Below are 21,887 nucleotides of genomic sequence, written 5' to 3' on the forward strand. Positions count from 1 at the left end.
ATCAATATGAGGCCTCAGCGCCTCGCGCCCCTTCCCCGCCCCTTGGTGGCGTCGCTGTGGAAACCAAGGGAAGCGACGGTTGCCTTAAAGCTGGGGGCGGGAGCAAAAAGTTGAGTGACAGGAAGGGCAGCATCCGCCAGAGCAGCATCCGCCCAGCGGGAGGCGTGGCTGTGTGAATTCCCAGGTGGGCAGCCCCCTGGGTAATGGGGAGCAGCAACCTGAAAGGGCTAGGTGCTGGGGGCGTGTGCTGGGGGGCCTGGAGGGAGAGGCCTCTCCCGCGAGGGGGCCCCCATCTGTCATGAATGGGAGGGAAAGAAAGGGGAAATGAATGACGAAAAGCCCCCTGGGGGGCATCCCCCAACTTGCAACCTGAGCCCTGACCCCATTCAGGGGGGTGCAAGCCCCGCTTGTAGGCCTGGGGCGGGGGGACGCCCACACTTGTCTACCTGTGTTGTCCAATATGTTCACCACTGGCCACTGGCCACATGTGGCTACTGAGCCTTTGAAATGTGGCCAGTGCAGATTGAGATGTGCCATAAATGTAAAACAGTATGAAAGGGAGAATGTAAAAAAAAAAAATCATTAATAACCTTTTATGTTAATTACAAGTTGAAATGATAATATTTTGGATATATTAGATTAACATGGATTATTACAATTAAGTTCCCCTGTTTCCTTTTACTTTTTTAACATGCCTATTAGAACATTTAATATCACAGACCTGGCTTGCATTTGTGGTTGGCAGTTGTGCCTGACCCTGGCTTTACTGGACAGTGCTGGTCTGTGATCATGCCATGCTTTTGCTCCTTTGATTGTCATGAGCAGGCTGGGGAAGTTGGATGCCACTACACACACCCCTGCACACACTGAAGATTTCAGGATGGGGTACAGAGTGAGTAGCACCTGGCACACTCCCTTACCTTCTCTCTTTCTCCTGGTTCCAGCCCCCAGCCCAAGCCTCATCAACTGTGGAATCCTCTGGAACTTAGAGGCCTGACATCAGCAACTTGGTCAGAAGTCCTCAAAGGTAAATCCCTGATTCACAGCAGAGCAGGGTGGGGCAAGGTGAGTCAGTGCTTAGCATTTAGTCATACAGGTTCAGTTCTGGAAACTTCTGAAGCTACAGTTTTGGGGGACCTGTGATTTCCAATAAAGGAAGCCAAGGCCATGGTCTTCAGAAACTATCTTTTTCAGCAGGCCTATCTGGGCAAAGGAGATGAAAACATAAAAGTGTTTTATCATTGTGCTTTCAAAAAGATCTTTTTCTGTTGGCTGGTATAGGGCTTACAGTATATTGAGATCCTTTGTGATCTGGACAGGCTTCACTACCTGCCCTCATTGATGGGGACAGGAGGAGTAATCATTTAGAAACCAAAAGTTAAAATCCTACCAAGTTGAGTTACTTGAGACATCTAAGTGTGAAGTGCTGAGGGGCACAGTTGAACCCCTAAAATCTAGCCAGGTTTTGCTACTTTGCCCTGTCAACTTCCAGCTTCTCTAATGTGGGCTGGGTCGGCGTGTCTTCTGTATTACTCCATTCCAGCTAGGTAATGTGTGTGCAGTCCAAATGGATGTCATTTTGGGCAGAGTCCATGTCCACTCCTACGGTCTCAGAACATTCCGGAATTTACCTTTCAAGGCTGTTTCCCTGAGCCCCACACTCACTCAATAGGCACCAAATCATTTTGTGAACCTACTCTATTGCGTGCCAACAAGAGATTATCTCCACCCTCTCCTCACCCGCAAGAAGCTCATAGAAAGGCAGGATCCAGCCCAAAAAAGGACAATTCCTCTTTGTTTTTGCACCTTTTTTTTTTTTAAGATTTTATTCATTTACTCATGAGAGACACAGAGAGAGAGAGAGAGAGAGAGAGGCAGAGACACAGGCAGAGGGAGAACCAGGCTCCATGCAGGGAGCCTGACGTGGGACTCGATCCCAGGTCCCCAGGATCAGGCCCTGGGCTGAAGGCGGTGCTAAACCGCTGAGCCACCGGGCTGCCCTCCTCTTTGTTTCTGACGGATATTGAAGATGCCAGGACCCCTTGTTGGCCTCATCTGGCTTCCAATAACCAGGCTGTCAGCAGAAATAATACCCACCTTCAAAATTAAGACTGGCCACTGTTGAAACGATTCATGATACCATACTGAGGCTCTGACTGTGCCTGTCAGTTAGGGACAACTAGACCCTGCTTCTGTCCCCAGCACCCCCAGCACAGTGGCTAATTTATAACAGCCACAGCTAGATACACTTAGTGGTTGCTGACAAGCAAACAAGCCCCTTAAGACAACGTCTGAAGGGGAAATTCCAGAAAGGTCTTGTGCTGTGGCAGCACTAAAGGATGAGTGGGGGCTCCTTGGATCTCATATTTGGAGGAACCCATGGCCATTTGAATGTTGAAGTTCTGGTGTGTCTATCTGTCTCACAAGCTCCTTTTGTATTTCCCCTGGGTAGGTAAGGTAGGATCTTGATTTCTTTGGGAACCTGGCTTGGCTGGTTTTGGGGTATGTGCTGGAGCTGGTTCCAGCTGTGTGAGAGAAGGTGAAGCCTAGAGCAGACAAGCCAGGGCTGGTTAGCAACTTTCCACTGTGTCAGGATCCCCAGAGAGAGGCTTCCCAAGTCCCATATCTTGCCTTTGTTATTTGTTTTTAAGTCCATAGAATTTTCCTTTTATTGAGCTTATTATAACTTACATACAGTAAAATTTACCTTTTTTTAATGTATAGGTCTGAATATATATAGTTTCATAACTAACATCAGCGTCCAGATATATAGCATTTCCATCATCCCCCCAAATTCTCTTGTATCTCTTTGTAACACATTCTAGCCCCCAGCAACCAGCAATCTGCTTTCTTCCCTAATACTTTTACCTTTTCCAGAATCCCTTATAAAATGGAATCACAACACTACGACTCAGAGAGCCGTTGAGCCTGGCTTCTTTCACTAACATAATGCATTTGAAGTTCATCAGCACTGTCTTCTGTACCAGTAGCTCCATCCTTTCTTATGGCTGAATAGTATTCCACCATGTGGCTGGACCACAGTTTATTTATCCATTCTCCCATTGAAGGACATTTAGGTTTTTACGATTTTTTAAGATTTCATTTATTTATTCACAAGACACACAGAGAGAGGCAGAGACATAGGCATAGGGAGAAGCAGGCTCCCCATGGGGAGGCTGATGTGGGACTTGATCCCAGGACCCCAGGATCAGGACCTGAGCCAAAGGCAGGTGCTCAATCACTGAGCCACCCAGGTGCCCCAGGACATTTAGGTTTTAAAGGCGGTTGATAATTACAAATCAACCTTTGATAAACATTCATTCATGAGCTTTTCTGTGAACATAGGTTTTTATTTCACATAGGTATTCCAGCAGGGGTGAGATTGTTGGCTTATACAGCTGTAGAGGTCTTTTTGACGAAGAGAAGCAGAGTTGAAAAGAGTAGTGATGCATCTTTTAAAAAAAAAAAAACAAAGGCTTTATCATCATCCTCTGAATCACACTGTACAGTAGCTGAGTGCTTACCATACACACTGAGTGTGCTAAACACGTTACACTTCAGCATTTTGCTCACTGGGTGACCTCAGGCAAGTCACATGACCTCTCAGAGCCTCGATTTTCCCACCTGCAAAATGCAGTCCAACCCCATAGGACTATAGCAAGGATTAAGCGAGTTCATACACATGGAGCATTCAGAGCCGGCTTGGCACATAGTAGGGCCATGTCGGCGTCAGCTGTTATTACAATGTTCATTTCCTGGCCCCTCTCAATTTCATCCTCATAGCAACTCTAGGAGTTAAGATCTATTCTTATCTCCATTTATAGAGGACACACCTAAAGCTCCAAGAGATTGAGCAAGTTGTGCAAGATCATACAGGCAGTACATAAATAAATAGTCGGTCCAAGATTTCAGCTGAGGCTGACTGATTTCAAACTCACCTTCTTAGTTCCTCCATCAGCCAGGGTTCTCCCAAAAAAAACAGAACCAGGGTATATGTGTTTGTGAGTGTGTGTGTGTGTGTGTGTGTGTGTGAATTATTTATTTTTTTAAAAAGAGGGGATCCCTGGATGGCTCAGCAGTTTAGCGCCTGCCTTCAGCCCAGGGCATGATCCTGGAGTCCTGGGATCAAGTCCCACATCAGGCTCCATGCATGCAGCCTGCTTCTCCCTCTGCCTGCCTCTGTGTGTGTGTGTGTGTCTCATGAATAAATAAAATCTTTAAAAAAAGATTTTACTTATTTATTCATGAGAGACACACACAGAGAGAGGCAGAGACACGGGCAGAGGGAGAAGCAGTTTTCATGCAGGAAGCCCAGTGTGGGACTCAATCCCAGGGACCCCAGGATCATGCCCTGGGCCAAAGGCAGACACTCAAAAAAAAAAAAAAAAAAAAAAAGGCAGACACTCAACTGCTGAGCCACCCAGGCATCACCTGTGTGTGTGACTTAAAAGATGTATTTCAAGGCACAGGCTTACATATCTGTGGGCACTGGCTAGGCAAGTCTGAAATCTGTAGGGCAGACCAGCAGGCCAGAAACTCTTGGCCAGGAGCTGACACTTCTTCCTAGAAACCTCCATCTTATTTGCTTTTAAAGCCTTCCAACTTATTGGACGAGACCCATCCACATTATACAGGGTCATCTCCTATACTTAAGTCACCTGATTATAGATGTTGACTTAACCACATCTACAAAATACTTTTACAGCAACAGACTAGTGTTTAATTGAACATCTGGGTACCATAGCCCGGCCAAACTGATGCATAAAATTACCCCATTTTCTCTGAGTTGAGAGCTCAAGATTTGCTGAAGTTTCTGTGGAGGTCACCTTTCCAGTAACATTTTGAAGTGTCCAGTGAGTGTCCAGGTCAAAAAACCTTAAGGACAGGGGTTGGAGTTATTTTGTGTGTTTTGGGAGGCAGACAAAAATTCCTGAACATAACCCAGGCTTACTCAGGGAAGGGGGTTAGTCCCCAGCCCTAGGTTTGCCTGCAATTACAAAGACACCCAAAGCCATGTGAAAGGCCTTTGGAGATGGCCACATCTGTATCTCCAAATCTATACTATAAAATACTAGCATAGAAGCATGAGGAAGTCCAAGAGCGCTGGATTTTCCTTCATGATGAGAACTCTCCTACTATTTACTTGCGTAACTTTTTAAAAATTGAATTATTTCCTCCCTTTGATGGTTCAGGACCCCTGCTGTACCATACTAATGGATGCCTAGCCCAGACCAGTCCTCCCAGGTTGGCAGTATGTGCACTAATCCAGACCAGACCTTTCTGATACAGTTACCCTTGGTGGGGTCAGTGAGTGGCCAAGGATGGCCAGCGTGACTCAACTGGAAGGCAGGGGAAAGCCATGATCTTCTTTCTCAGAAGTCTCAGCTTATACCAGGGCAGCAGTCACAAGAAGTGTTTTTGCTGTGGTGCTGCCAGGAAGGGGGTGGCTGAGCAGCCCATTATTCACCAAGATGGTTAGTCACCCCTTTAAAAGTACTTCCTCTGTGCCAGGTCAGTCCTGCACACCTTGACTTACAAGGCAGGTACAACTGCTACCCCCATTGTACAGATGAGGAAACTGAGGCCCCAGCTGGCTCAGTAACCAGCCCAAGGTCATGCAGCCAGGAAGTGCTAAAAGTGGGAATGAAATCTGCTGCTGGCTCCAGAGCCAGTGTCACACACCCTGACCTCCCAAGCAGTTCTCCTAGGAACCTTCCACCTCAGCCACCACAACTGCCTACCCCTTCTCAGGTGATACCCCATTCTGAGCCTCCCTTCCCCATCAGCCCTTTGACCACAAGCACCCCAGACTCTTGGAGCCAAAGGGGATCATATTGCCCACAAGTGAGGAAACAGAGGCCCTGAGAGGTATATGACACACCCGTGTCCCCCCAAATCATAAATGTAGTGGGGAGAAAAATAAAGCAGGTGCATTAAAAACAGGAATATTTATGAAGCGTCCACTGCGACTGGGTTCCAGATACTGGCAACTGCAGGCTGGGAGGGAGGTGGATTTAGCAAGAAAACCAAAGAACAAGATAATTTTGGATTTCAGTGGCAGGTGTTCTTAAGAGAATACTAAAGTGAAAGGCATGAGGAGCCTTTTTCCCTGGAGGGAAGATCTCACCAGGGCGGTGAGCTTTGGTCCTGGGGCCTCACCTTGCTTTGTAGGAACCCGTATGGTGAGGACAGGCACAGTCCTGGGGCTCCTAATTGTATTCTCCCCACAGCCAGGAAAAGAGGGTGGGTAGGTATTTTTATTCCCCTGTTACAGAAGTCGGGGTGGGGGTACCTAGGGCACCGCAAGGTTAGTCAGCTTGCTCAGAATCGCCCCGGGAGGCGAGTGGGCAGTGGGCGAGCAGTTCTGTCACCTGGGGAAGGGCGGGGCAGCCTTGAGGGGCGGGGCCGCACGCAGCCCCGCCCCTTCCCGAGCCGCGAGTTGTAACCTGTTGACCCAGGCTCGTCGGCCTGGTCCGAGAGGGCAATGAAGGAAGGTCGCGATTGGCTCCCCGCGAAGTGGGCGGGGCCCCCGCAGCTCGGTGCGCGCGCCGCGGGGAGGCGTTGCCGAGGACGGAGCGGGAAGGGGCGTGGCCGCGCGCGGGCGGCCGTTGGCGGCGCGGCCCCGCCCCGGACGTCGCGCGTCGCGGACTGGGCGGCGGCGATTGGTCGGAGCGGTGCGGGGGGCGGGGCGGAAGGTTCTGGAGGGGGCTGGCGGGCTCTGGAAGCTTCCGCCGGACGGGTATATAGGGTCCGGGACGGGGCGGCGGCGAAGCCGGGGTACGGCGACAGCTGGGCGGCGGGCCGCAGGCGGGGGCTATGGGCAAGGACTATTACCAGACGCTGGGCCTAGCCCGCGGCGCGTCGGACGAGGAAATCAAGCGGGCTTACCGCCGCCAGGCGCTACGCTACCACCCGGACAAGAACAAGGAGCCCGGCGCCGAGGAGAAGTTCAAGGAGATCGCCGAGGCCTACGACGTGCTCAGCGACCCGCGCAAGCGCGAGATCTTTGACCGCTACGGGGAAGAAGGTGCGTGCGCGCGCGGCCGGGGGCGCGCCCCGCCGTTTGACAGGAGGGGAAACCGAGGCCCGGCGGCCGGGCTGTGGCAGCCCCGGGGGACGCCCCGGGCCCGGTGGGCGAGCGGCCCCCGCCCTCCGGCCACGCGGGCCTCCGCCCTCGGATTGGCGGCCGTCCGATGGGAGGAGGAGTCCTGGCCGCGCTGCTTGCCCAGAAGCTTCTAGCACGTCTGCGGTCGCTCCTCCCTAGGCTCCTCCACCCACGTCCCCGAGCAGTGCTGGGGGTGCAGTGCGGACGGAGGGGGCCACTGAGGCTGAGCCGGCCCGTAGCACCGCGCCCTAGCGGGCCGGGGCGCACCTGGGCGGAGGTGGCAGGCCGGGGCGTGCAGGGGGGCCGGGGGGGCCTCTGGCTGCGCGCCGGCGCGACCTGCGAGTGGCGAGCCTGCGGGTGAGCGCGCCGATTAGCGCCGACCTCGCTCCGGGGCCCCTGTGAGGGCGGAGTGAGGTAATCCCCGTAAAGTGCTTACCTAACCTGGTGCCAGACACGTAGAAGGCAGCCAGCGCCCGAGCGCAGTCCAGGTGCAGGGAGCGGCGGGACCCGCCTCTGCCCGGCCTCCTCGGCGCAGGCCTCTCAGGCCAAGGGAAGGAAGCTGTCTTGTCCAGTTGCCCGTGGATGACTCAGACTGGTTTCTGGGCTGGGTCTTAAGAAATGAAGTGGCTTTTTATGTAAGGATGGTGGCAATTAGTGCCAGGGTGTGAGAATTTGAAAAGCTGCATTTATGGTTTGGCTTTCACTTGTGCTCCGCACACATCCTTAGCTCCCAAGTATTTCTAAGAGTAAACACTGAGCACAGATTCTGGAGGGGGTTTCTTTTTAATCTGATCTTTTAATGAATTTTTGGTAAGTTTTCATATCCTTGAGGGGAGGATAGGGCAGTCAAGAAGTGGCAGGAATTTGGTGGCCCCTGGAGAGGGCACTTGAGCCCTTTGCCACTGCCCTGGCACAGTGAAGTACCTGGAGGGGGGAGTCCCAACTCTGTTGCTGCAGTGGGGGGTTAAAACCTTAGGGTTTTTCCTTACTCTCTTCTGATAGGCTAATAAAATTCCTCCCCCTCCTCCCCATCATTTATGGTTCTCAAGCTTTTTTCTTTTAGTGAGAGAGAGAGGCTCACTGCCAACCATTTCATTTCTCCTGATTTTGCCTTTCAGGCCTAAAGGGTGGTGGCCCCAGTGGTGGCAGCAGCGGTGGTGCTAATGGTACCTCTTTCAGCTACACATTCCATGGAGACCCTCATGCCATGTTTGCTGAGTTTTTCGGTGGCCGAAATCCCTTTGACACCTTTTTTGGGCAGCGGAATGGGGAGGAAGGCATGGACATTGATGACCCATTCTCTAGCTTCCCCATGGGCATGGGTGGCTTCACCAACATGAACTTTGGCCGTTCCCGTCCCGCTCAAGAGCCCACCCGAAAGAAGCAAGATCCCCCCGTCACCCACGACCTTAGGGTCTCGCTTGAAGAGATCTATAGCGGCTGTACCAAGAAGATGAAAATCTCCCACAAGCGACTGAACCCCGATGGAAAGAGCATTCGCAACGAAGACAAGATCTTGACCATCGAAGTGAAGCGGGGGTGGAAAGAAGGGACCAAAATCACCTTCCCTAAGGAAGGCGACCAGACCTCCAACAACATTCCAGCTGATATTGTCTTTGTTTTAAAGGACAAGCCACACAATATCTTTAAGAGAGATGGCTCTGATGTCATTTACCCAGCCAGGATCAGCCTTCGGGAGGTAGGCTACTAATTAGTAGGGTACAGTATGGAGGGAGATGGTTGGTTTTTGAAGCTGTTGGGTATCTGCTTGACAGATCTTTCTGAGCACTTTGGAGCCAGGCTTGAAGGGTAAAATAAGGGCAAAAATAAGACTGACCAGGGTTCTGTTTTTCCAGAGATTAGCATGCTAGCTAGTGACCTGGGTAGATCTGGGGCAGGGTCTTAGCTGCAGGGGCCTGATGGCACTTCCCCTCTATCAAACAGCTTCTGGGCAGGAGTTGAGCATCCTAAGCTATTTTTCATCTAACGTTCTCTTTGCTCTTCAAGGCTCTGTGTGGCTGCACGGTGAATGTACCCACTCTGGACGGCAGGAGCATCCCCGTCGTGTTTAAAGATGTCATCAGGCCTGGCATGCGGCGAAAAGTTCCTGGAGAAGGCCTCCCCCTCCCCAAAACACCCGAGAAACGCGGGGACCTCATTATTGAGTTTGAAGTAATCTTCCCCGAAAGGATTCCCCAGACGTCAAGAACCGTACTTGAGCAGGTTCTTCCAATATAGAGCCACCTGTGTCTCCCAAGGACTAACCAGGGACCTTTCCAGAGCTCAAGGATTTCCGGACCGTTCCACCAGTTGTGGACCCGTGAGAGGGCGGGAGGGCCCAGGGAGGGCTTTCGTACTGCTGAATGTTTTCCAGAGAATATATTACAATCTTTCAAAGTCGTGCACTAGACTTAAGTGGTTTTTCGAGCGATAGGGCTGCAGGTGGTGGGGACGGCAGGAAAAGGCATTCCAGTCTGTGCCACTGGGTCCTGCAGCCCTCCCAGGATGGGCGCACACCCTCCCCCAGGCCCTGCCCATGGACCAGAGGCAGACCCACAGCTGGACTTGACGCGTCTGCAGTCCCTTTCCTTGTGGCCGATAGGTGGTGTCAATCTGCCGTCTCGGTTATCATACCCTGTACACTCCTCAGTTTCTGTTGTGAGATCAGTTCGTGTTTTATTCTGTATTTGTCTCCCATGTCTTGCTCTTCCCCTGAAGAATCCTATTTTCTCTTTTGCCATCTCAAATTGAGAACCAACTTAAGATTATTTTTGCAAAACTGCCTGGCCGGCACCCACAAGCAATACCTCTTGTTCCAGCAGGACCAAGGGAGCCGGCCTTGTGTGAATGGGTTGCACAGATGCTTCTCCCTGAAGGGTGAGGGGCCCTGGACAGAACAGGGGACTTTCTCCACCCCTGACTCTGAGACCCAAGTGCACTCATTTATGGGTCACACACTTTTTTTTTTTTTTTTCCTTTTTTCTGTAAGGCAATCTTTTAGCACGCCTGGGACTTAACCAATGGCCCAGGTAATTTTTCATTTAATGGACTCTGGACTCAAAAGGATTTGATCCTTTTGAATTTTGCACAGCTCTAGATATAATCCCTTTTGATAAAAGGGTCTTTGCTTCTGATTACAGGAGCACTGTGGAACGACTGTAAATATGTTTTTATAATTGTGTGTAATGTTGGTGTGCCCTCAAAGGAAACTAGTCCACGGCAGCTGCTGCTCTCTGTACAGGGCCACGATGGAATTCAGAAGGAACCTTGGGAGTTGGGGAGGGTGCCGGGTTGGAACAACTGTCTGTTCCCCACAGGCCAGTCTGGTGCTCAGATCTTTAGACTCATTGTAAGTTGCCACTGCCAACACGAGACCAAAGCGTGTGACTTGTCAATGTGCAGCACGACAGCATTAAAGACTGATGCTAAACCTCAGGGGAGCGGTCCTGCGACTCTGTTTGAGGGTTTTGCTAATGGGCTGGGGTGGTGGCTGGGCATCCCTCCAGATGCAGTCAGGGTGGAAGGGAAGGGCTGTGGAAGGGGGTGTGGGTGCAGAGGCAGAAGTCCTCTGCAAGAGAGAGATAAGTCTCCTTTCCTAGGCTGCATGCAGAGTAGAAAAGATCATCCCACCCGGACTTGATCCAGGCACCCAAAGAGCCCTGTGGGTTTCAGAGCTGATTTCAGGAAGATTGGGACAGGGTTTAGCAATTCCCTTATGGGTCTTCCAGTTGCTGGGGCCCAGGGGAGGTGCATGGTCTGCCCTTATGATCCCTCCTCCACTCCTTTCTTGCTAAGACAGGCTGGGTGTCAGGCAGGCCCTGGCCAAACCAGACTGGAATTCCAGCCCAGAGCTGACCCCGCCCTGGAGAAGACCCATTTCCTGCCCTGGCTTCATTGGCAGGCCACTGAAGCTTCTTTTCCTTTGTAACTCTTTTTTAAGGAACTGGTTTTATTACAAGGTAAGTAATTACATAGGCTTAAAACAACGTATTGCTACTTTGCTACAAAATGTCTTAAACTAAAAACAGTGTGTTTAAAATCACAGGAGGAGAGGCTTTCCCTTCCTACTGAAACATCTAACCACTGAAAACGGTGTAGGAGCTGTGCTGTCCAAGAGAAGCTTCTGTAAGTGATGGGAACATTTTCAGTCTCCTTTAAATGGAGATGCTTTGAGAGTCCATAAAATAAATTCAGTTTCTCCATTCCCATCACATTGCAAGTGCTCAGCAACAGTCACAGCCGGTGGACAGCACAAATCCAGAGGACTTTTCCCCCCAGTGTAAGATGTGGCTTTCTTCTTAGAGCAAACGCAGTGAGCCCAGAGGACACCGTCCTAGTTGGGAGGGACCCTGCATGTCTGAGCCAAAAGAGACTTACTGAACTTGTAAAAAGAACCTACCTAGAGCTGTGCAGGAGACTCTGGGTTTCTTTAGGAAAACCACCTGGTGAAGAGGGTAGAGGGCTTGGGTGGACGAAAGGCCTGCCTCCCAAAATAAGCATTATTTTGTCATACTGGACTGAGTTGTGGGTGTCCAGAGGTGTCTGGTGTGTGTGCTGGCAGACCTTCCTAGCTTCCTTGGCCTCCCTTTAATGATTTGCTTTCCTTTTCCCACATGGGCTTAGCACGTTTCAGAGCTCCTTCCACATTGGTACATGTGGAGCTGCCTCCTTAAGCCACCTGATCTGAATCCACCATACCAGCAGGGTCGCATTTTAATGTGATTTTAAACAGGACAAAAACTCAGAAATGTGCATTTGACCTGGGAAGACAAGTTGAGTCCCCTCCCTCCTTTGGGCCTGCAGTTCCTTTTCTCCTGTCCTAGTATAGACAAGCCATGGTATCAGATCTTTTTCTTTAGGAAAAAAATAAACTTTTTGTGCATTCTCTGGGATCCTGTTTAAGCCTAAGCATAATTTCTAAATTTCTAGGGTTTTTTCAGCGATGTAATCACAGTACTAAACTCTAGGGGATGGAAGGAAAATCCTCTCTCCCACCCTGCAATTCAAGTCCATCCCCAACCAATGTCCCCAACTTCTTTCCTGAGAATGAAGTACCTTTCCTGAGATGTTGCACAAATCAACTTTTCTTTTTTACACAAATGATATGTACTGTACAATCTGTATTTACCCCCTCACGTATGAGGGAAATAGCATGCTTCCTCATTCCTGTTACTGTATGCCTTTATTCTGCTAGGATAATATGTACCTGGGTGCGAAGATCCCAATCAGCGTTTGGTGGCCCCTACCTCTCCCTTGGACATTGTTCTTGCTTCCAGACTGGAGTCCCAGGACAACCGCTTTCTAGCTATATGACCTTGGGCAAGTGACTTAGCCTCTCTGTGCCTCAGATACTTCAACTGTAAAACAGTCATAATAATAGTACCTCTTCCAGGGTTGTAAGGGTTTCCAGAGATGGAGATAATACACACCAGGACCTGGCACAGAAGAAGTATTGTGTGTCAGCATGTGAAGTTTGCCTAGTCCACAGCTGGAAACCCCAAAGACTGAGGTGAGTCCAAGGTCTTTGAGGGTAAGTGCTCTCAGCTCATCTCCAGGAACCCAATTTTCAGATGATCCCCTGAGACACTCAGCTTGAGAACGCTATACCTGAAGCAGGCTCACTCCCATGCTATCATGACAACCAGCACACTCAAAAGATTGGCAGAGCACCAGACTCCAGAGCTGAACAGCAGCCCCCAATCTGAATCCCAACTCTGCCACTCTGCTGTAGTGTGTCCTCGGGCAGGGGACTTCACCACTCTGAGTCTCAGTAGACTCCTTTAAAAAACAATGAGGGGATTCCTGGGTGGCTTAGCAGTTTAGTGCCTGCCTTCCGCCGGGTGTGGTACTGGAGTCCTGGGATGGAGCTGCATGGAGCCTGCAGGCTTCCTGCATGGAGCCTGCTTCTCCCTCTGCCTGAGTCTCTGACTCTCTCTGTGTCTCTGATGAATAAAATCTTTTTTAAAGAATAAAAAAATGAGACAAATGAGGTGGAGATTTCATAGTGGTCTAAGTGAAACATAGGCAAGGTAATGCATCTGGGAAGCAAGGAACATGCCGTTATGAACTTGGCTTCTGTGCATCCTCAGGGGGTGCCAAGTTCAAGGTCTGATCACTGCAAATCCCCTGAGCAAATGACAAAACCTCTAGGGTCTCAGGTCCCTCCCACACAAAACAAGACAATCAACCACAACTCTGGCTTTTTACTGCCCCCAAGTTAGAGCTCAGACAGCTAACACCTGAGAAGGCTTCTGTGCCACTGGCTTGGCCCAGAGCAAGTGTGCAATTCACATGAGCAAATATTTTTTTTAATTCATTTATGATAGTCGCACAGAGAGAGAGAGAGAGGCAGAGACACAACACAGGCAGGGGTGCAGGCTCCATGCACCGGGAGCCCAACGTGGGATTCGATCCCGGGTCTCCAGGATCACGGATCACACCCTGGGCCAAAGGCAGGCGCCAAACTGCTGCGCCACCTAGGGATCCCCTAACATGAGCAAATATTTCTAAAGCACTTAGCAGAAAGCCTGTCTCAAGCTGTCTTTAAAAAAAAAAATTTTTTTTTTAACTAAACTCTACACCCAATGTGGGGCTTGAACTCACAATCCCCAAGAGATCAAGAGTCACAGGCTCTACCAACTGAGTTAGCCAGGCTCTTAAATATCACAGGCCTTAAATATTACTCTTATTATTGATTATTGAAGTACACAGCCTAGCACCTGACACATAATAAGTATTTGACCATTCAATCAAGATTTATTGACTACCTACTATGTGCCCTGCCCTGTGCTTGACGCTAGGGACATAGCAGTGAACAAAACTGGCAAAAAGTCCTGATTTTGTAGAGCTAAGGATTGAGTGGGAGGAGAAACAAAATAAAGGTAAGTAAATGAAACATCTAATGTACTAGATAGTGGGGAGAGTAAATCGGAAATATAAAACATTGAGGGTAATAAGTTTGGAGCACTTTCTAAATAACATGGTCAGTGAACGCCTCAAGAAGGTGACATAAGAGTGAAGACTTGAAGGAGGTTACTTTTTCGGGTGGATAATGAGGGAAAGGTGTTCCAGGCAGAGAGAGCAGCCTGTGCAAAGGCCCTGAGGCAGGAGCATGCCTGAGTTGTTTGAGGACCAGCCAGGAGCCCAGCGAGGCTGGAGCAGAGTGAGGGAGGGGTGAGTGGGAGGAAATGAGGGCAGGGGGTGACAAAGCAGATGGTGCAGGTCCTGGTGGGCCCCTGGGAGAACTGCAGCTTTTCCTCAGAGTGAGATAGGAGCTTGCAAGCATTTTAGTTTTTGCTTTGTCTTAATTTTCCTTTGCTGGGATGGGGGGTGGGGAGTGTCATTTGATTGTATAACTTGAAGTCCCTGAAATATATCATCAGTCTCTTGAATTTTCAGTGCATCAAACTTTCCTCTGAAAACAACACAACACAAACAATGAGTGTCTATATTTTCTACTAAAATCAAGCCCTGAACGTCCATGTACTCATGTTCCCTCCCACAGACGTGAGAATGCTTTCCTGGTCTGTTGACTCCACGCCTGCCCGGGGTGTCTGACTTCTGAGTTCTCGAACTGCGATTATTCAGGGAGACGTCTTCCCTCTCTGTCATGAGGGGAGGAGAGACAACCTCAGGAAAGATCCGTAGTGTCCTCGAGGTCACACACCATGCCCTGATCATCTTTGCAGCACCAGCTCTGAGAGCAGCGCCTGGCCCAGAACTGCCCTCTGAGTGTTTGTTGAATGAGTAATTGAGAGACACAATTACAACTGATTCAGACACAAAGATCCACAGCATCTATCCAATGACCACTCACGTTAGAGCATGTGCAGAGAAAGGACATGAGCCATGGTTTCTAGGGGTGGTTGCCCCACTTTCTCCAGCTCCCACCAGGTAGAAGCAGAGGTTCTCTGGCTCCACGAAGGCACTTCTTTCCTGGGGACCTGCTCCTACTTCATGATTCACAGGTTAGTCATTAGGCACAGTTTCTGAGTGCCAAGTCATTGCTTGGCCCTGGGACACCCGGTGACAAGGCGATGGGGGTGGCAGGAGTCCTCGGGAAGCTTGCTGTCTTCTAGGAAATGCAGACCTAACTAAAACAGAGGTTTTAGGTTCTCGTGGCCGCCCTAACAAGGCACCACAAACCCCGTGGCTTGAAACAACAGGAAAGTCACCCTCTCATACTTTAAAAGGCCAGAAGTCAGAAACCAATGTGTGGACAGGGTTGGCTCCCGCTGGAGGCTCTGAGGGTGAATCTGTATTCACCTCTCTGCTGGCTTCTGGTAGCCACTGCCATCCTCTGTGTTTTCATTGCTCTGGTCACACAGCCCTCCCTGCTGAGCAACTCTATGTTCTCTCCTCTGTCTCTTCGAAGGACACCTGTTGGATTCAGGGCCCACCCTAAACCAGGCTGATCTTACCTCAAGATCCTTTATTTAATGACCTCTGCAAAGATCCTTATTCCAAATTAGGTCACATTGATAGCTTCAGGGACATAGGCCTATCTTTGGGGGGCCACCCTTCAGCTGTAACACTGGGCAAAGCACTTCCCATGACCAGAGGGCTTGGAGGGAAGAGGCCTGGCATGCCCTGGGGAAACAGGCCAGGGGATGAGTTTGTCAGACTTGGGGATAGGCCACGGGAGCTGAAGCCCCGCGGATGAGGCTGTCAGGCACACAGGGAGTGCAGGCTGCCCAAGGCTGGGCTGAGGGGCATGAGGCCCTGCAGCCTGGGGTGGCTGGAACGGAGAGAGCAGGAGAGAGTAGGGCGGAGCCTGGCTGGGGTGAGACAGGCCAGGTGCCAGGGCCCTGCTGAGGCAGGTCTACATGCCTGAGAGGCACAAGGGAAGCCTATTGAGTGTGAGTCGGGAGGGACATGGCCTGATTTCCCTTTGCTGAAGTTGGAGCTGAGGCCTGGGTGGTTTTGTCTCAGTGGGGGCCCACCTTTCCTTGGGAAGATATTGGTGAACATCAACATGGCTGAGTCTGACTCCAGATGGAATACTCCCCCAAGGGTGTTTTGAGGGCAGATGGCTTCTTGGCGGGGGTCTTCAGCAGCGGAGGGGCGGGCCCTGCCTCATGAGCTCAGAGGCGCCCTCTGGCTGCTGTAAGGGAGGGTTACAGACCTGGGAGTGGAAAGAGGACAGAGCTCTGGGGAATGAGCAGAGCAGGAAGCCAACTGCTGCGATTGATGGGGCTGGACACCCAGTGGGTGCCAAGGCGGTGGTGGGAAATTATTACCAGAGATGCATTTCAGAAAGAGAGCTGCCCAATGGCCCTCCAGAAAACAGCACTGCTTTCACGTTTGATCATGACTTTCTGCAATCCAGCAGCAAAAGGCAGGTGCAGCACTGGGTCTGAGAGACCTGGGGCCATAGGACCCAGCAGGGTAAGGGCCACCTCCTTTTCTTCTCCTCCAAGTCCGTCCCACTGAGACCACGCCTGCCAGCTTGATACGGGGAGCCCAATTACAAGCCACAAAAAGCCGGGTGATCAAACTCCAAGATCACTCCAAAGCCTTGTCCCTGGGCACTGTCCCTCCTGGCTCTTCTCTGTCCCCTCATGGTCCAGGGTCAGGCTCTAAGCGAAGGCAAGTACGGCCCACCCACCCAGAGGGAGGTCACATGTCTTGGGGTTGAAGCTAAAGCACCATACCCATGAGTCACTGTTCAACTCTGAGTCAGTGGCTCCCCCCTCTCTGAGCGTCAGTCTCCTCTATAGAATGCAGGTGATATCCAGTGTGATTATTCATGAAAAGCAGGCAGCACAGGCCCCGACATATATTAAGAGCTTAATAAAGGCGTCTGTTTCTATCTGTTTCTATTATGACATACTGTGTTTATTCATCTCTCTGACCTGGACACAGTTCAATAACAGCAGCTGGTGTTCACTGAGCATCTACCCCAGTGCCACTGGAGGCGTCTGATGCAGAACAGCTCTAGCATAGCTACGACGGCTTTAGGAGGTGTGTCCTTTTATTATCCCCATTTCACAGAAGAGACTGAGGCACACAGGGCGAAGGGGCTTGCCCAGGGTCACACAGCCGGTGAGCAGCACAGGTGATGGAGAAAAGGAAGACTGTCTTCGACTCTACAACCCAATGTGGATTAGAAACGACTAAAAGACACAGGCACAGGGCATCTGGGTGCCTTGGTGGTTGAGCGTCTGTCTGCCTTTGGCTCAGGTCATGATCCCGGGGTCCTGGGATCAAGTCCCGCATCAGGCTTTCTGCAGGGAGCCTGCTTCTCCCTCTGCCTGTGTCTCTCCCTCCCTCTCTGTGTCTCTCGTGAATAAATAAAATCTTAAAAAAAAAAGACACAGAGACAGTGAAACTGTAGCATGAATAGAATAAATTATGGAAGAATAACTTTGTGATTTAAGAGAAGAGCTTTCTTAGTGAAATTTCATGGGTGCAAACAATAAGCAGATAAGTCCTGTTATATTGCAGTTATGAATTTTCTCCCAACGAAGGATTTAATGGGTGAAGCGAATCATCACGTGGTGGAATGGGAGAACATATTTGGGATGCCTAATACTGTATCTACCTCACAGGGTTGTTAGGAGAGCTAAATGGTTCGATAAATGTAAAGTTCTTAGAACAGTGTCTGGCACATAAGAAGCTCTGGCTTTAGCAGAGCCATTATTTAGCATTATTGAAGGTGCCAAATACTCAATATCCCAGTGCTCCCCCAGAACTATACAAGAGCAGGTGTAGTTTTAAACCATCTAGCAGCCTCATTACAATAATAAAAGAAACAGGTAAAAGGAATTGGAGTAATACATTTTATGTAGCTCAATGCATCCACATTATTATGAGAACACGTAGTCAGAATAAAAATGAATTTTAAAAAATGAATCAATGAGATGTGATATTTTACACTTGCTTTTCTTTGTACCACGTCTTAGAAACCTGGTGTGTATTTTACAATGCCAACACATCTCAATCTGTGATGTGAGCCATATTTCAAGTGCTCATAGCCACATGTGGAGAGTGGAGGTTACACATTAAACACATCAGATTGGACAGTGCAGATCTCCATTCCATGAGGAGCACATGCAAATCAACAAGTGAAAAATAGCAGCCCAAGTGCAAACAGGGCAAAGAATATGAACAGGCAATTTACAAGAGAGAAGAAACTGAAGGCCATCAAGAAAAGGAGGAGCTGCTCAAAGTGACTGGAAATCAGAGAAATATGAAAGATGGTAATGGTGATGTCACTTGACAGTGAGTCCGAGCAACAAAAATTAGGAGCTGGATAGAACTAACAGTTAGAGGAGATGTAGGTACATCCGAATTGCCAGATGTGACTGGGGGCAGCTGGTCCAAGAGGCCACATAGCAACTGACTGTGCCCCGTGATCCAGCATCTCTGCCTGCAGTTCTCTCTCCTAGGAAGATTCCTACAAGGTTTCTAAGGGGACATGTCCAAGGCTGCAGTGTGGGGAGCTCGAGGCTCCCTGGTGTCCATCCCCGGGGAGGGGGGTGCACAGTGAGGGATGATCTGTGGAGCACCAGGTAGAAATTAAGAAAATAGGTATAGGGCAGCCCTGGTGGCTCAGCAGTTTAGCACCACCTTCAGCCCAGGGTGTGATCTTGGAGACCCAGGATCGAGTCCCATGTCGGGCGCCCTGCATGGCGCCTCTGCCTGTGTCTCTGCCTCTCTCTCTCTCTCTGTGTCTCCCTCATGAATAAATAAAATCTTTTTTTTTTTTTTAAGAAAATAGGCCCCAGATATACAGATGCAATGAAACGCTGGGACACATGCACCCCGATGTTAATAGCAATGTCCACAATAGCCAAACTGGAAAGAGCCTTGGTGTCCATCAAAAGATGAATGGATAAAGAAGATGTGGTCTATGTATACAATGGAATATTACTAAAAAAAATGGAATATTACTCAGCCATTAGAAACGACAAATACCCACTATTCGCTTCGATGTGGATGGACCTGGAGGGTATTATGCTGAGTGAAATAAGTCAATCGGAGAAGGACAAGCATTATATGGTCTCATTCATTTGGGGAATATAAAAAATAGTGAAAGGGAATAAAGGTGAAAGGAGAAAAAAATGAGTGGGAAATATCACAAAGGGAGACAGAACATGAGAGACACCTAACTCTGGGAAATGAACTAGGGGTGGTGGAAGGGGAGGTGGGCGGGGGGTGGGGGTGACTGGGTGAAGGGCACTGAGGGGACACTTGATGGGATGAGCACTGGGTGTTATTCTATATGTTGGCAAATTGAACACCAATAAAATATAAATTAAAAAAAGAAAGAAAGAAAGAAAATAGGTTTAAGAGATTGGCAAAACAGATGGATCTTTAAGACCTACTGCAAAAGAAGCAAACAAGCAAGCAAGCAAGCAGTACAGCGCTAACTGGAAAAGAAAAATAAGAAGCCAAGTATAATGGAACACCCCCCATAAAACAGTGCACATTTTCAAGGAAACACACAAAAAGATGCACACTGAGGGATGCCTGGGTGGCTCAGCAGTTGGGCACCTGCCTTCAGCTCAGGTTGTGATCCCAGAATCTGGGATCAAGTCCCGCATCGAGCTCCCTGTGGGGAACCTGCTTCTCCCTCTGCCTATGTCTCTGCCTCTCTCTCTCTTCTGTGTCTCTCATGAATAAGTAAATAAAATTTTTTTAAAAAAAGATGCACACTGAGCCTACTGCAGTGTTGCACCAGAGATAGGAGGAAAATGGGGGTATTTTCCCCAAATGTTTATCTTGAAATTTTCAAAGATATAGAAAACTCACTAGAATAGCAAAATGAATACCCATATGCTACTCTCCTGGATTCAGTAGCAATTGTTACTATCTTGCCACATATATGCTCACCTGTAGGCACTCTCTCTCTTCCCACTCCCTCTCTCCATCCCTCCTCTATATTAATACAAATGTATACCACATTATGATATTGTATATAAAATATATACATATATTTTCTGAGCTATTTGGCAGTTGCAGCCATCACAAAATTATCACTAAATAATTCAGTGAGTTTCTCCCCAAAATAAGAACATTCTGGTATGCGCGGGTGGCTCAGTGGTTGAGCATCTGCCTTTGGCTCAGGGCATGATCCTGTGGCCCCGGGATCAAGTCCCACATCGCACTCGCTGCATGGAGCCTTTTCTCCCTCTGCTTCTCTCTGTGTGTTTCTCATGAATAAGTAAATAAAATCTTTTTTTTTTTTTTTAAAGAACATTCTCTTACCTAACCTCAGTGCAATGCTCACATTCAGGAAACTTAACATGGTTCTATTATCTAATATCCACTCCACATTCAAATATTCTTAATTATCCCAAGAATATCTTTCATAGCTATTTTATCCTTTTTTTGTTTTTTTTTTAATATTTTATTTATTTATTCATGAGAGACACAGAGAGAGAGAGAGGGGCAGAGACACAGGCAGAGGGAGAAGCAGGCTCCATGCAGGGAGCCCGACACGGGACTCGATCCTGGGACCCCAGGATCACGCTCCAGGCTGAAGGCAGGCACCAAACCGCTGAGCCACCCAGGGACCCTCCTTTTTTTGTTTTTAAAGATTTTATTTATTTATTCATGAGAGACACACAGAGAGAGGCAGAGACACAGAGGGAGAAGCAGGCTCCTTGCAGGGAGCCCAATGTGGGACTCGATCCCAGGTCTCCAGGATCACTCCCTGGGCTGAAGGCGGCGCCAAACCACTGAGCCACCCGGGCTGCCCTATCTTTCTTTTCTGAAAAATTTTTTATCAAGGATCCAATTGAAGATCATACATTGATTTTGTTGTCATTGCTATCTCCTTCAATCTAGAACTGTTCCCAAGCAGTTCATTCATTTACTCACTTATTAACACATTGATTGTTCGTTTCATCACATAGATCTATTTGAAGAGTCCAGGCATTTTTGCTTTTTGGTTTTGGGGTTTTTTTTGTTGTTGTTTGTTTGTACATTGGCAGAGTCCCTTCATTTGGAAGTATCTGGTTGTGTCCTCATGATTAGATCCAGGTTAAGCACTCTGGACAGGACCAAGTACTCTACAGGTGATGTATCCTCAGCACATCACAGGAAGGGGCATACGAGGTTAACTTTGTCCCATCACTGGTGATGTTACTTTTGGTCACTTGGTTAAAGTGGTGACTGCCAGGTTTCTCCCTGGTGCTTTTTCCACGGTATCTTTCCCCCACTGTAATTAACAAGTAATTTGCAGGCTGGTCCTTTGAGATTGTGTGAATATCTACTTCCTCCACTGAGGATCCTCGCCTGCATTAATTATTTCTCTACTGGCTGCAAAATGGGGATTTTCCAACTCAGTCTTTCCTTCTGCGTGTATTAGCTGGCATTCCAGATGTTTTTTTCCAAAGGGGACAGAGGTAGTAACACTGAAGTCTGAGCTCCCCAGCTTCTGGGCCTACTAGCCCTTTGAACTATAAAATTGGATAAAGAGTGGCTTGCTCTGTACCCTTGGGCAACACCCTCACCCCTCCTTAGGCACTTCCTCATCAGTCAACAGGTGGATTCAGGTGGATTCTGCTCAGGACTCTGCTGTCCCCATGGCTCCACATATTGTCCTCTTCGGGTTTGTAGAGGGCAGCTCAGATGCCAGGCACAAGCAGGGCAGTGGGTACAGTCCCACAGAGGCCCAGCCATAGCAATTGATCACTCAGTGGGGATGGCAGAGGTCAGCAGAACAGGAAGAGAAGGACAATAGCGGTGCCTGTTGCATCAACAGTGGCAGCGTTTGCCAGCTGGGTGGGGCCAGACTCGCAGCCCTCAGCAGCTAAGCCGGCCCCACTCTCCT

General features: G+C 49.3%; 1 protein-coding gene across 2 annotated transcripts; it reads left to right on the forward strand.

Moving 5' to 3' along the window:
* Positions 1-40: 40 nt before the first annotated feature.
* On the forward strand, positions 41-10,540 carry DNAJB1 (DnaJ heat shock protein family (Hsp40) member B1). Of its 2 annotated transcripts, XM_077859648.1 has the most exons (4): positions 41-184; positions 945-1,027; positions 8,224-8,804; positions 9,113-10,540. In XM_077859648.1, the coding sequence occupies exons 3-4, from the start codon at positions 8,313-8,315 to the stop codon at positions 9,341-9,343; spliced, it is 723 nt and encodes a 240-aa protein (XP_077715774.1). In that variant the 5' UTR covers positions 41-184; positions 945-1,027; positions 8,224-8,312; the 3' UTR covers positions 9,344-10,540. The 2 variants fall into 2 exon arrangements, with proteins under 2 accessions (XP_077715774.1, XP_077715773.1); XM_077859647.1 differs by lacking the exons at positions 41-184; positions 945-1,027 and adding an exon at positions 6,720-7,027.
* The last annotated feature ends 11,347 nt before the right edge of the window (positions 10,541-21,887 follow it).

The sequence above is a fragment of the Canis aureus genome, chromosome 19, assembly GCF_053574225.1.
Source record: "Canis aureus isolate CA01 chromosome 19, VMU_Caureus_v.1.0, whole genome shotgun sequence".
Lineage (NCBI taxonomy): Eukaryota > Metazoa > Chordata > Mammalia > Carnivora > Canidae > Canis > Canis aureus.